The sequence below is a fragment of the Cynara cardunculus genome, assembly GCF_001531365.2.
Source record: "Cynara cardunculus var. scolymus isolate 2C chromosome LG 3, CcrdV1, whole genome shotgun sequence".
Classification (NCBI taxonomy): domain Eukaryota; kingdom Viridiplantae; phylum Streptophyta; class Magnoliopsida; order Asterales; family Asteraceae; genus Cynara; species Cynara cardunculus.
This window is the reverse complement of record NC_037530.1, coordinates 28,618,842-28,633,554: the sequence shown is the minus strand read 5'-3', so window position 1 is coordinate 28,633,554 and position 14,713 is coordinate 28,618,842. Positions and strand designations below refer to the sequence as shown.

At 35.8% G+C, this 14,713-nt stretch overlaps 1 protein-coding gene across 1 annotated transcript; it reads right to left on the bottom strand.

Moving 5' to 3' along the window:
• Window positions 1-11,133: 11,133 nt before the first annotated feature.
• On the bottom strand, window positions 11,134-13,276 carry LOC112510230 (cytochrome P450 CYP82D47-like). The gene is made up of 2 exons (XM_025115568.1): window positions 12,289-13,276; window positions 11,134-12,135 (listed from the first exon to the last, which is right to left on the bottom strand). The coding sequence occupies exons 1-2, from the start codon at window positions 13,246-13,248 to the stop codon at window positions 11,503-11,505; spliced, it is 1,593 nt and encodes a 530-aa protein (XP_024971336.1). The 5' UTR covers window positions 13,249-13,276; the 3' UTR covers window positions 11,134-11,502.
• Window positions 13,277-14,713: the final 1,437 nt, after the last annotated feature.

Here is a 14,713-nt window from a genome sequence, read left to right as displayed (position 1 = left end):
ATAATATCTATGATTAACACTCTCCACAATAAAAATGATTAATCAACCTCTCATAATTACAAAAAATGAACAAAATGAAAAATTATGATTGGTTGAATGCGGTTTGCACGGTTTGTACAAATTGAGTGGTTTGCATTTGATCGCTCCCCTACATATATATATATATATATGTATGTGTGTGTGTGTGTCATAAGATATCTTAGTGATGTGTCCTCTGTTAATGTTGTTGATGTTTTGGGTCCTATTACTCACGACTTATATGATTTGACTAACCGTGATTTGTTGGAGATTGCAATCACAAGGCACCTAGATGCAAAAAAGGTTAATCTATTGATGAAAGAGTATGAGTTGGGGCCTGAGCTCAAGGAAACGGTCTCAGCTATGGAATCAGAATAACACAAGAAGTTTGAGGTATCAAATGTTAAATTGCTTTCTTCTTACACAAAGTTGTTTCCTTCAATTGTCCATGATACTGTACTCGAGTTAAAGGAATTACCGAGGCCAAGACAAACACTTTACCAGTTATCAWTTCTACTGAGCTATCAAGCAATGAAGAACAAAGGTTGGTGAATGTGCTTGAGGAACACAAGGAGGCGATTGATTGGATGATAGCCGATTTCAAAGGGTTGAGCCCATCGATTTGTATGCACGAAAGCTTATTGGAGGACGAATACAAGCATTTTAGAGAAGCCCAATGCCTCMTCAACCCACCGATGATGGAGGTAGTGAAAAGGAGATTCTCAAAGTCCTTGATGCAGGTATTATCTATTCAATCTCTGATAGCCAATGGGTAAGTCCCGTTTAGGTAGTGCCTAAAAGAACAGGTTTGACGGTGGTTAGAAACACGGAAGGTGAGTCGGTGCCTACTCAAGTCCAAAATGGATTGAGAGTATGCTTCGACTATAGAAGGTTGAACTTGTCTACTAGAAAATATCATTTTCCACTCCCCTTCGTCGACCAAATGTTGGAATGAATAGTGGGAAAATCTAACTATTGTTGCCTTGATGGATATTTAGATTTCCATCAAATCCCAGTGGCACCAGAGGACCAGGAAAAGACTACTTTTACATTCCCATTGCGTACGTTTGCCTATAGGCGTATGCCTTATGGCCTTTGTAAGGCGCCTGCTACTTTCCAACGATGCATGGTAAGTATCTTTTTTGAGTATGTAAAGAGTATAATTRAGGTGTTTRTRGATGATTYTTCTGTTTATGGTAATTCATTTGAGGATTGTTTGAGCAATTTGACCAAGATTCTAAAACGGTGCATAGAGACTAACCTTGTTTTAAATTACGAAAAATGTCATTTTATGGTTAGTCATGGTCTTATCTTGGGTCATATTGTCTCAAAGAAGGGTATAGAGGTGAATAAATCTAAAATACATGTCATTAAAACTCTGCCTTACCCTACTTGTGTTACRGAAGTTCGGTCTTTCCTTGGTCATGCAGGGTTCTGTCGGAGGCTCATCAAGRATTTCTCGAAGATCACCCAACCACTATGTTATCTTTTACAAAAGAACGTGGACYTCCACTTTGATGGAACRTGYAAGAAGGCGTTCAATRAGCTGAAAGATAAGTTAACTTMTGTCTCAATTATTCAGCCCCCRAATTGGAATCTCCCTTTTGAGATAATGYGCAACGCRAGTAATTACGTGATYAGGASTGTTTTGGGACATAAGTTCGGTAAGGAATCACATGTTATATATTATGCTTCTCGCACGTTGGATAGTGCCCAAAGCAACTATTCAATGACTGAGAAAGAGCTTTTAGCCATAGTATTTGCTTTAAAAATGTTCCGCTCATATCTACTTTGAACTAAAGTGATATTTTTTTTGATCATGCAACTCTTAAATATTTGATAAAGAAGAAGGACCCCAAACTACGTTTTATTCGTTGGATGTTGCTTTTGCAAGAATTCGACCTCGAAATTCGGGACAAGACCAGATCGGAGAACGCTGATCATTTGAGCCGATTACTAAATGGTGAGGATCCTTCTATATTAAACGACGAGTTTCTGGATGAGAATCTTCTAACCATTCAAGATACCACACCCTGGTATGCTGGTATTATGAACAATTTAGTTACAAACATCTTGCCAGGTACGTTGACTAGAAACTGAAAAGGATAGAATTAAAAGTCATGCTAATTTTTATGTCTGGRATGACCCTTACCTTTGGAAACATTGCTATGATAAAATTATCAGACGATGTGTGCCCAACACGAAGTACAAGGTGTGCATTGGTTTTGTCATGACTATGCTTGTGGGGGGCATTTTGGTCCAAAGCGTACGGCCCATGAAGTCCTAGATTGTGGACTATTTTGGCCCTCTATTTTTAAAGATGCATAATTGTTTTGTCAAAGCTGTGGTAGGTGCCAAAAGACAGGGAACATAGGATGATGTAATCAAATGCCCCAAAACCCAATTTTGATTTGTGAAATCTTCAATGTGTAGGGCATTGATTTTACGGGACCATTTCCCGTCTCTTCCGATTTCACATATATTTTATTATGTGTCGATTATGTTTCCAAATGAGTGGAATCTAAAGCCACCAATCCTTACATTCCAATTGATTTGATTTCCTTGTTAGAGACATCGGCTTGCCCATTAGATTAGGGATGGTATGTAGTTGAAATTTGATAGGTCACATGATACTTCTTGAAAAAGTGTCTCTATCACCTTGTTGCAAAAATGTGTTCCACCCACTGATGACGACAATTGGGGTCCCAGACCTGGTGAAGATATCAGATCTAAGAAAAGCTAAAACAGTACGAGCATCGTCAGTTTGAAAAGACCCTAAACCCTAACTGTAAGGATTGGAATGAGAGTTTGGACGATGCCTTGTGGCCTAACGTATGGCCTACAAGACACCAATTGGTATGTCTCCTTTTCGGTTAGTTTACGGTAATCCATGTCATCTACCTGTTGAGTTAGAACACTAGATTTACTGGGCTGTCAAAAAGTGCAATATGAGGATGGATAAAGCGGGAGTTCTAAGGAAGTTACAGTTTCAAGAGCTTGAAGAGATCAGAAATGACGCATACAAGAGCTCTAAGATCTACAAAGAGTGGACTAAAGCTTTTCACGACAAACTAATCTTCTGAAAAGATTTTTGTGATCGGGAAAAAGGTTTTACTTCTCCATTCATGCCTAAATCTATTTCCCGGTAAGCTTAGATCAAGGTGGGTTGGCTCTTTCATAAGAAAAAGAAAAGATATAGTGACTGTGTCGTAAGACCTTGTTCCTTTCTACTTGACTAAGTAATATTCCAAATTAGTCCAACTTCGTACCTTTTTGGAATAAACCATATATCTTAGAGAGGTCGTATTTCTTTGGGTTGTTAGTAATGGAATGCTTTCGTGTTCAGCGTGCCCTTCGCCCTTAGCTAGTTGCCTTCTTAGCCTCTACCCCTTCAAGTTGTCGCCCGTGCCCGCCCATTTTGTCTTGCCCTAAATGGAATCCTTTAGTTACCAACAATTCTATCCGAATCTTTATCCCTAATATCTTAGATCGAACATCACAAGCCTTATCACCAGAATTCACAACTCAACGCTTTGTTTCGACCCGACCTTAAAGTGGATGAGAACACGAGGTTAGTAAATCAACCAAGTTGACGGTCATCCCCATCTTTAAGGAAAAGATCGGCGATCTCAAGTTCTTTTACCCTATTCAGAAAGTCTTTTCTGTCGGGCTAAGGTCTACGCTCATGGAACGGTGGATATAGAAAGCCTGAAGATAGGCAGGTCGTTTAAGGTGAACGGGCATAGATTAAAACCTTTCTTTGAAGGTTTTTAGTCTATGGACATTGATGTTATGGCTCTTGAGCCACCACCTGTTATTAATTAGTTTGGATAGTGTCGAGCCAATGATGTTAAAAAAAGGCGCTGATTGGGAGGTAACCCAATGTTATTGTTTTATTTCCATTCTAGTGTAGTTTTGTTTTGATGAATGATTGTTTGCAAGTCCCACCACCTTCCAGTTTGGATTTCTATCCCCCCCCCCAAGTGCTGAGAGACACCCACCAAAAGCTTGAATCATGTATTGGGCAGTAGTCTATATATTCAGGGGAATTTTCTTGTTCCCTTTGTTTTTATGATTTCGACTACTTCATTGAATGCATATATTAAGGACAATATATGATTTAAGTGTGGGGAGGAAAATAGTATGCAGATATGGATATTAAGGGGGGCTAAAAATTTTGAATATTCGAATTTTTGACTTATTTTGGACAATTATCAAGTAAATTGCATGAGTTGACAATTTTTCTGCTTGTAATGCCAGATTTGAAATTGGAAAAATGAATCGATTGATCTGGAAAGCTACAATACAAAAGTTTATATACTCAGCTGGAAAAATACACAATCAGTCCTTGAACTTTCTTCAATGTGCACCGGTGACCTCCAGTCCCTCACAACTTTAGCTCAAGTCCTAAAGATTCCACAATTTTACAAAAATAACCTTTTCAACATAATTTCCTAYAAATAAAACCAGAAAACATATAAATGACAAGATTGAAGATCAATACACAATATTTAACATCCCCCCTCAATCTTGGCATTTAAACAAGTCAATCATCATTAACTTTGAACATAGGTAAGAATGTAGATTTACACTAAGAGATTTAGTGAAAATATCTGCTGGTTGTTCTCATGAGAGTATTTTAACAATCTTTAACACTCCAGCGCTAACCTTTTCACGAACATAATGTACATCAATTTCAATATGTTTAGTACGTTCATGAAACACAGGATTGTAGGCTATTTCTATTGCAGACTTATTATAACAATATAAGCTTACTGAAAGTAAGTACTTAATTATTAAATCAGATAAAATCTTCAGAACCCAGACTATTTCGCAAGTAACAGAAGCCATACCTCTATATTCTAACTCAGAAGAAGAACGAGAAACTGTATTTTGTTTCTTGCTCTTCCAAGAAACCRTAGACTTGCCAAGGAATAAACAATAACTAGTAACAGACCTTCTTGAAGAAAGACATTTTCCCCAATCAACATCAAAATAAGTAGMTAAGAGAAAATAATCTGACCTGGTAAAACTCACTCCCTTTCTTGGTGAATATTTCAAATAACTGAGAACCCTTAAAACTAATTTAAGATGAGACTGTCGAGKTGAGTGCATAAACTGACTTAAGCAATGAACAGCAAAAGCAATGTCAGGCCAAGTTGGTAGAAGGTAAATTAGTCTCCCAATCAATTTTTGGTAATTGGTAAAATCATGCAAGGAAGGATCACTAAATAAAGAGTTCACAGAGTCTGTAATAGTAAGGTTCATGTCCATAAGAGTACTAATTGGTTTACATCCTAAATAACCAAAATCATTTAGTAATTCTAAACAGTACTTTCTTTGAGACATGCATATACCTCCATCAAAATTAAGAATTTCAATTCCTAAGAAAAATTTCAACTTGCCAAGATCCTTAATTAAAAAGTTATGTTTCAAATAAGTTTTGACATCATTTATTTCCACTTGATTATTTCCAGTTATAACTATATCATCAACATATACTAACAGAATAACAAATACAGAGTTATTGTATTTGGTAAAAAAAAAAAAGAATAACCATTTATACTTTGAACAAAACCATTAGCAATGAGACAAAAAGATAATTTAGACTATCACTATCGTGGTGCTTGCTTTAAACCATATAGAGACGTTATAAGTTTACACATACAGTTGAAATATCCTTCAGGTAAATACATATAGACTTCTTCAGACAGATCACCATATAAGAAAGCATTATTAACATCAAGTTGAAACAATGACCAATTATTTTAAACARCAAGAACAATAGTACATCTGACAGTGACCATTTTTACAACATGAGAGAAAGTTTCTTCATAGTCAAGACCYTCTCTTTGACTATATCCTTTAGCAACTAATATAGCTTTATACCTTTCTATCTCTCCAGAGGATTTATATTTAACCTTATAAATCCATTTACAGCCTATGGGCTTCCTTCCAGGAGGTAAATCAGTAATAATCCAAGTACCATTTCTGTATAGAGCTTCCATTTCATCATTCATGGTAGAAATCCATTTTTATCACTACAAGCTTCAGAAAAACACTCTGGCTCGATGGACTTGTTCAAATTTGACACAAAACAAAAAATTTCAAAATCCAGGTTAGAGTAATTTACCACTCTTTCTATTCCATACTTAACCTTGCCTTCTATTACAAAATCATCAAATTTTTTAGGAAAGTTGGAAGCTCTAGTCATTCTTCCGATGCTAGGACTAGATTGGAGATAGAAYTACCCTCARGTTGGAGATCTGAGTTTTCAGCATCATTGTTTCTTTGGTGAGCATCCAAAGATTGCACACCRGACCCTATACTATCTCTAGCATCTACCTCTGAGCTACTCAGTGGTTGCATACTGGTAACTCCTCCAGAATTTTCATTGAGGATATTTAGTCACCTAATTGTTGCCTACTGGCARCTCTACTTGGGCTACTACCAAGAGACAAAGATCAGTTATTTTCCTCCAAGAGAGTTTGATCTCTATCCTCATCATTGGGTGATAAATCAGAAAGATTAGTAGAGGAACCAAAGATAAGTCAAAGAAGTTCTGATTATTTACAGCACTGTTAACATGACTATCCAACTTGTTTGAACTCATTTTAAAGGGAAAAATAGTTTCACACCTAAAACCACACATTTCTCAGCTCATGAAGAAAATTTATTAGAAACGTTAGTTTTGGTAGCAAAATAAAGACAACCAAAATTCCTCAAATGAGTTAAAACAGGTTGGAATCCATAAACCAGCTCAGAAGGACACTTTCCTCCTAAAATGGAGGAAGATATTCTATTTATGAGATAAGTAGCAGTCAATATACATTCATTCCACATTTTTATAGGAATACCTCCCTGAAACATAAAAGTTATGGCCATGTTTAACAAATAACGATGTTTGAGTTCCACAACCCCATTTTGTTGGGGAGTATGAACGCAAGACATCTGATAAATAACACCTTTAGTTTTAAAAAAACTCACCTAAAGAGAAATTAGTAAACTCAGTTCCATTATCACTTCTAAACACCTTAACATGCTTGCCAAATTGAGTTCCTATCAAATAATAAAAAGACATAATATTATCAACCACTTCATGTTTACCTTTCAACAAATACACCCAAACAACACGAGTATAGTCATCAACTATAGCCAAAAAATACTTAAAACCTTCCTTGCTAATAACCCTATAAGGACCCCAAACAACTAAATGAACAAGATTACCTAGGGACTTAGATTTATGATCACTTGAACTGAACTTTTCCCTAGTTTGTTTTGCCATATGATAAATTTCACAAGGATGAGTAACATCACTTCCAATCTGCAACTAATCTTTTAAAACAATCAAGACTTGATCGGGAGAATGATCCAGACGACTATGCCACAATTGACTCAAAACACAATTTTGAATTACAGAAGAAGCAGAAACAGGGAGCAACTTACTCTTAGCACATTGGTCAAAAGAAATACAAACCACCTTCTTGACTACCAATCCCTGTTACATTCTTTTGATGAGAAATATAACATCGAGATTCATCAAACCCCACATACAACTTATTATCTCTAGCAAGTTTATAAACATATAACAGATTGACATTGAAGTCAGGAACCATTAAGACATCAAACAGAGTAACATTGTTAGATAACTTTAAATTTCCAATTTTATTAACTTTTGCCTCTGTTCCATTGGGATGCTTAACCTTTAGATTTAAATCTGAAATGTCAACCATATTGTCCAAAATTTGAAAAACTAGATGCCATATGTTGGTTGTSTCCTGAATCAATAATCCAACCATATTTATAAAGARTTGACACACTTGTCATATTAGCAGATAYAGTCTTAGGAGCGYTATTTTGATCCAACAAAGCAAGGAGTTTAAGCACTTGTTCTTTAGAAAGGGAAGGTGTGGAAGAATGAAGAGGTTTTTCTTTTCCATGAGAGTCTGTTACACAACCCTTACTAGACAAGGACTTAAAACCAGAATTTGATGGTTTAGGTGGTCTATTTTGAAAATCCTTTGAAAAACCATTGAGTTTGAAACATCTTTCAATAGTATGGCCAGACATAYCACAATGTTTGCATAGTTTATTGGATGGATGCCTWCCTGTCCTTCTTTTATTTTCACCAACTTTGCTAAAAAGGGTAATGTTTTGACTTTTGATACCAAAAGACACACTAGAACCCCCAAAATGGGATTATTGCTTAGACATAAGGGAAAAAAAGAAAGGGATCCCTTGAAAGTATATATTGCTCCTGATAGGTTGATAGACATTATCAAGACCCATTAAAAACTACATAAGCATTATTAACTAAGATTGATTAAAGAACTCTTGAGAGGCATTACAAGTGCAGGTGGGAAGAGTAACAAGAGCATCAAACTGTTTCTAGAGGAAATTTAGTTTGTGATAATACTCAGAAACAGAAGACCCAATTTGATTTAAACAGTTAATTTTTTGATAAAGATTAAATGTAACTGATCCATTAACTTTGTCATAGGTTTCTTTTAAWTCTTCCCAAACTTTAGAGGAGTCCTTTGAAAACACTTGACCCAAAAACAAATCTTCAGTTACAGAACTTAAAATCCAACTCAACATAATAGAATTACATTTATTCCATTGTTTTTCAAGGACAGAGTCATCAACAGGTCTAACACAAGTTCCATCAATAAATCCGAATTTGTTCTTGGTTTCAAGAGCCAAGGTCATAACACAAGCCCATATTTGATAATTGTCAATACCACTTAACTTGAAGTTTAAAATGGGTGTTCCACTGGTGTCACTAGGATGAAGATACAAGGGATCACCAAAATCTAATTTAGCAATTTGGGACATCCCTTGAGTCTCAATGACAGCTGATGGACCAGCCATGAGAAAGAACAARAACAAACAACCACAACAACAGTGGACAAGATAGCAAACAACAGGATTCCTAAAACACTCAGAGGTGCTARATCAAACTAACTATCTAGCCACACGACAGAGATCACAAAAACAAAAAAGAACAACAACAAAAAAAGGTAGACAAGAAAGCAATAGGCAGGATTTCTAAAACACTCAATGGTGCTAGGTCAAGCCAGACTATCAAGCCACAACTTTCAAGCCATAACCAAAAGAACCATATAACAAAAAATAAGCAGCAAGAAGAAGAACCTGCCTATAGGCCAAGAACACTTACTCGGTCCCCTTGCTACGGACAGGAAAGGAAAGATGACTTACCCAAGTTCTTGAGTGACCTAGAGCAAGAGGAGAACACCACAGGTGACTCCAGTAGTATAACAAAGCTTTAACCACAATAACAACAAAAAACAACCAGAACCAAAACAGGGCCTCGCACAACGGAGGACTGGTTATAACATCTTGGATAACACCAAGAGTAAAAGAAAAAAAGTACCAGAAAACTTACCCCAATCGATTACATGAACATAGAAATGTTCTTCGATGGGAAGAACATGCAGAAAACCAAACCCAAGGAAGAGAAAAGAAAATGTAAAGAAACTTACCTGCARCTTGGAGAAAGGATTGATCTAAGGAGAAAGATCTTGATTCGACCAAAGAACAATCAGATGTAAAGAACACAGATCTATAGAAACCAACGGTCGCTCTTCGCAACGACGAAGGCAAACAGTAAACCACCAGAACAATACGTTCTATACAACTTAGAACGAAAGAACCTCTGATACCATGTTCAAACGAAACAACCTTTTATTCATGAACAAAAAGTAAACAGAAACCCTAACAAAACTCTAAGAACTCTCAAGATGATGAGAGCCTTTACAATGAAGATAGATTTGAAAGAGGAAAAATGAATCGATTGATCTGGAAAGCTACAATACAAAAGTTTATATATTCAGCTGGAAAAATACACAATCAGTCCCTCACAACTTAACTCAAGTCCTCAAGATTCCACAAATTTACAAAAATAACCTTTTCAACATAATTTCCTACAAATAACACCAGAAAACATATAAATGACAAATTGAAGACCAATACACAATATATGATAGATATTAGGAGATAATTTTGAAAAAACAAACGACCCAAAACAAAATGAGAATAACAGTAAAAAAGAATATAATATTTTAAAAAATATAGACATACTTACACTACAACAAAATTGGGTTTATAGGACACTCTCAATTTCTAAGCGTCCTGATAGACCTCTTTATAGGAACAAGAAAATAAAGCGTCTTATCTAAAGGTGTTGTAATAAGTTTATATGACGTTTTTTGACGTCGTAATAAGTTTTTTAARACATTTTTAATATAAAGTGCTATTTGAAAAACTACCCTATAAAAACAAATGTCCTATAAAAAATTGAGTTTATAGGACATTTTCTCAAAAATGTCATATAAAGTTGTTAATGCAAAATTTTGTATTAAAAATATCCAAAAAAACTTGTTAAGACCCCCAAAAGCGTCATATAAACTTATTACAACACTTTTAGATAGTACATTTTATATTTTGATCCTATAAATTAACTCCTGTAAGACGGTCCATTGGAACGCTTAGAGATTGGAGTTAAACTATAAACCCAACTTTATTGTAGTGTTAATAGTTGGTAATAAAGAACGAAATTTAATAACAATAATAACTACAACCACACAGTACTCTTTCCCATGTGCTGATTTTGGTTTCACAAATGGACGAGAGGATTCATTTCTGCCACCCAAAAGAAATTTAAAAGTACTTCCATATTATAAGAATAAAATAAAAATAATCTGAAAAACAATAATTAAAGAAGTATTTATATCATCTACCACAGTTTCTTTTTGAATAAAGAATAATACAACCAACAATACGTCTTACAACGATGGCGGAGACCTGATTTTCATTGATCGTGGCAGAGCAGTTAAGTAAGCCATGAAACTAGGTTTTTGAGCTTCTATTATGAAATATTGGTCATCAAGTTCAAGAGTTCTCTAATGAACCAAGATATGTTCATTTGCTAGAATTAAATCATTACGTATCACGCGGTCATCAAGTTCAACCTCCCATATGGTATATAGCTTGATTCCATAGGTAATTTAATACCCGTATCTAGCAATTTCATGGAACAACTAACCCATCTTAAACACATAAATCAACTTCTATGTCTATGGATAAATTGCATTATAGTCCAAACATACTATCGTTTTAAAATAACTAACTATGATCAAATACACGGTCTCTATTACATAATATGATTATTAAGTAATTAAAACCAAGGTTCAAGCCACATGGCCTCAAATGCTAAACAAATTACACAAAAATATAAAAACATATTGAACTTATTATCATACACAGCATCTCCTTAAACTTATTATCATACACAACATGAACCAAATTCAACAGGTGCCTTTGTTACACAATGATCAAACTTGTAGTAAYTAGACTATTTGACACACTCTGAAACCATACTTTGCAGTCCAATTTGGATCACGTTCCTGGCTCATATTGKAAGTGGTGATTGTSTGGTACTGAAWGATGGATGGATGTGGCATATCATGAACCAAAACAATACATGCCAGGGGATAAACGAGGGGATAGAAGGACCACTAGTGGTGTTGCTTTGTTGTTAGTCATTCCTGGGCTTTCAGTCATATCAATGGGTTCATTTGATGGTTTTTGGAGCACAAACAGTTGTATCAAACTAGCTAGTGTTACACGGACAGATCGGAGGGCAAGCAAAATGGCAGGGCATATTCTTCTACCACTACCAAACGGAAGCAATTCAAAATGTTTTCCCTTGACATCGATATCCTTGTGACTTGTCAAGAACCTTTCCGGCCGGAATTCCAAGGGATCTGACCAGATGTTTGGATCACGATGAAGTTTCCAAAGATTTACCAACAGACGAGTGCCTTTTGGGATGTTGTAGCCACCCACAACGCAGTCCTCCATGGACTCATGGGGAACCGAGAGAGGTGCAGCTGGGTACAGACGCAATGTTTCTTTGATGATGGCATCAAGGTAGACCAAGTTTTTCAGGTCTGACTCCTCCACTAGTCTGTCCCTTCCAACATGCTCATCAATTTCATCATGGGCAATCTTTAATGCCTTTGGGTTGTTGAGCAGCAATGATAGAGCCCATGTCAATGTCAAAGCTGTCGTGTCCAAGCCAGCTACAAAGAGTTGCTACGAAAACGAATTTACACCAAAATCACTTGGATTATTAGGTTATTGTCAACATGCTAAAAAAGGAAGAAAACATTGAAAAGAATACCAGAAAATACTGTAAACCATGATATGTAGAATCACCAAATTAGGATATAACAGAGTTTAACTTACTTGACATGCGGCTTTGATAACTGTATCATGGTCAAAACCAGGGAAATCCTCTTCAGAAGCACCTTCAAGAATGGCAATAAGCACAGACATGAAAACTTGGCTGCCTTCACGTTGCTGGTCACGCACTCTTTTTGTTTTGTGCTCCTTTAACCATCCATCAAAGATGTTGTCGAAATCTTCAGCTGTCTTTTTCATATCTTTGATGTATCCACCCACATCCAAACACTTAAGATACGGGATAAAATCAGACACCACAAATGCCCCCATTAACWSGAAGAATTTCTTTACCACCTTCTGAAAYCGAATCCCTTCTTCATCCTTAGGRGAAAACCTCTTTCCTGAAATAAGCCTAACTATAATGTTTACCATCAAGTTGCCAAACCATTGGCTCATTTCCACCTTCATGACCTTATCTGAATGTTCACCATCGTTGTTCTCTACCCAAGCATCAAATATATCTTTGATGGATGCTCTAAGTTCTGAAACCCGAACATGTCCAAGCATCTCAACTTGTCGTTGAGAAAAAACCTCGAGCATCATTGTCTTGCGCACTTGTCGCCAATAATCCCCATACGGAGTAAAACCGAATGCGCCGTAGTTATAGGCCATCAGTTTTACTGCCTCTGATTTGGGTCGAGTTGCAAAGATCTTGTCGTTTGTCGTAAAACATTCTTTAGATGTCTCCCCATCACTCACCACCAAAACTTTGTGAATACCAAGCTTGATGGTGAAGATAGGGCCATACTTRTCCGCCATATCACCTAAAACCATGTGAGGTAGGCGAGATCCACCTAGAAGATGCAGGTGACCRATTATTGGCCATGCACCCTTCGCTTGAGGTGGTTCTATTTTCTTCCCTCTCTTTGCCCACTTCCCCTTGACGACATGGATCAGGAAAGCTACTAAAATAACGGAAAATATGGTTGCTACAGTTGTTGGTAACCAGAGATGGAACTCCATGGCTTCTTTTTTTCAGAAAGAACAATGTGTGTATGGGTGAGAGAGGTAGAGTCGTAAATGATATAAATTGTTCATTATTGTTTTATAGATATTTTTATGTTAGAGAAAATTACATATCTCGTCCCTATGGTCTATATGTTCTAATGTATCTAGTCCTCTTGATTAACCAACTTAATAGAAAAAAGTTAATGGAGTTAGAGGCAATGATCTAATGTATTAAAAAAAATTATGTGATTATAAACCTTACATTTTCAAACAAAGGGATGGCTATACTTTGGTATGTTAACACATGGAAAGCTCTATTCTTGGGTCTGTAAACATAGTGTTTACATCTTTTCTTATAAAAAAAGACCAAGGAATCAAACACAGGATCAAACATAGGGAAGACAAATCATAATTAACAAGAAAAGACATCCAACTTCCATCTCAATGAGATTTCAAGCCCAGATGAGTTATTAAATTTAAAACAGATATGATTTGTTGGTCTGCTTATTCTCCATTACCCACCAATTTCCTCCCTTTTTTTTCATTTGCTTGGAACTCTGTTCATGGTAGGTGGTGATTTTGTTGGAAAGATGAAGATTATCACAATGAATTATTAAGAACATATCGAATAAGAATATACGTATCCGTCTCCATTAGTTAGGCAGCTTGAGTATGAAATGTAGATTCGAAATTATGGCTTTCCTCAACGTAAAATCCTTGATGTCCTTCCAATGGGGAGAGAATGAACGTATTGATTTTGGTGTGTGGGAACCATAACCCTAGCCGTCTTTATATAGGTTATAATTAGGGTTCCCATTAAACCCTAATTATAACCTAATGGGCTTCCTCTCATTAAGTCCATACCAAATTGGGTTCTAATGGACTCTTTTTAATTAATCACATAATTAGCTCATTACTTAAATAGCGTAATATAATTATATAATAATATGTAAGCCCATAATTATTATTGTATTTATAAATAAATTCCAACAATCTCCCACTTGGGTTACATGTTATTCTTGATCAATTATATTTAAATTTCCTTAGTGCGCAACTTTATGTTATTTATTTAATTAGAACCCCTTTAAGGTACAATCTTGTCCATCTTCTATGTTCGTATGAGATCATGGCGGCTTTTGTCACTTCAATAATGTAACTTTACCTTCCATGGTCACCATACCAACATATCTAATGACATAGATCAAGCATGGATGAGTGGCATGGAAATTACATGCAATGTGATTACAATCATGCCTATTTCTAACTGGTTCAAGTTTAGTCCTTATGAGATCAATATATATAATATTCCAAACATAAGACAAAAATTAGAAAATTACATATATCCAGGAATGATCAAAAAATTTCCATAAACTGAAGTCTGCAGAAAGTAAACAAATTATTGTTAATAACTTAAAACATCAATACAAACTCCCACTAAACTTTAGTGTCATCCAAAACAACACCCATGCTAGCAGTATGC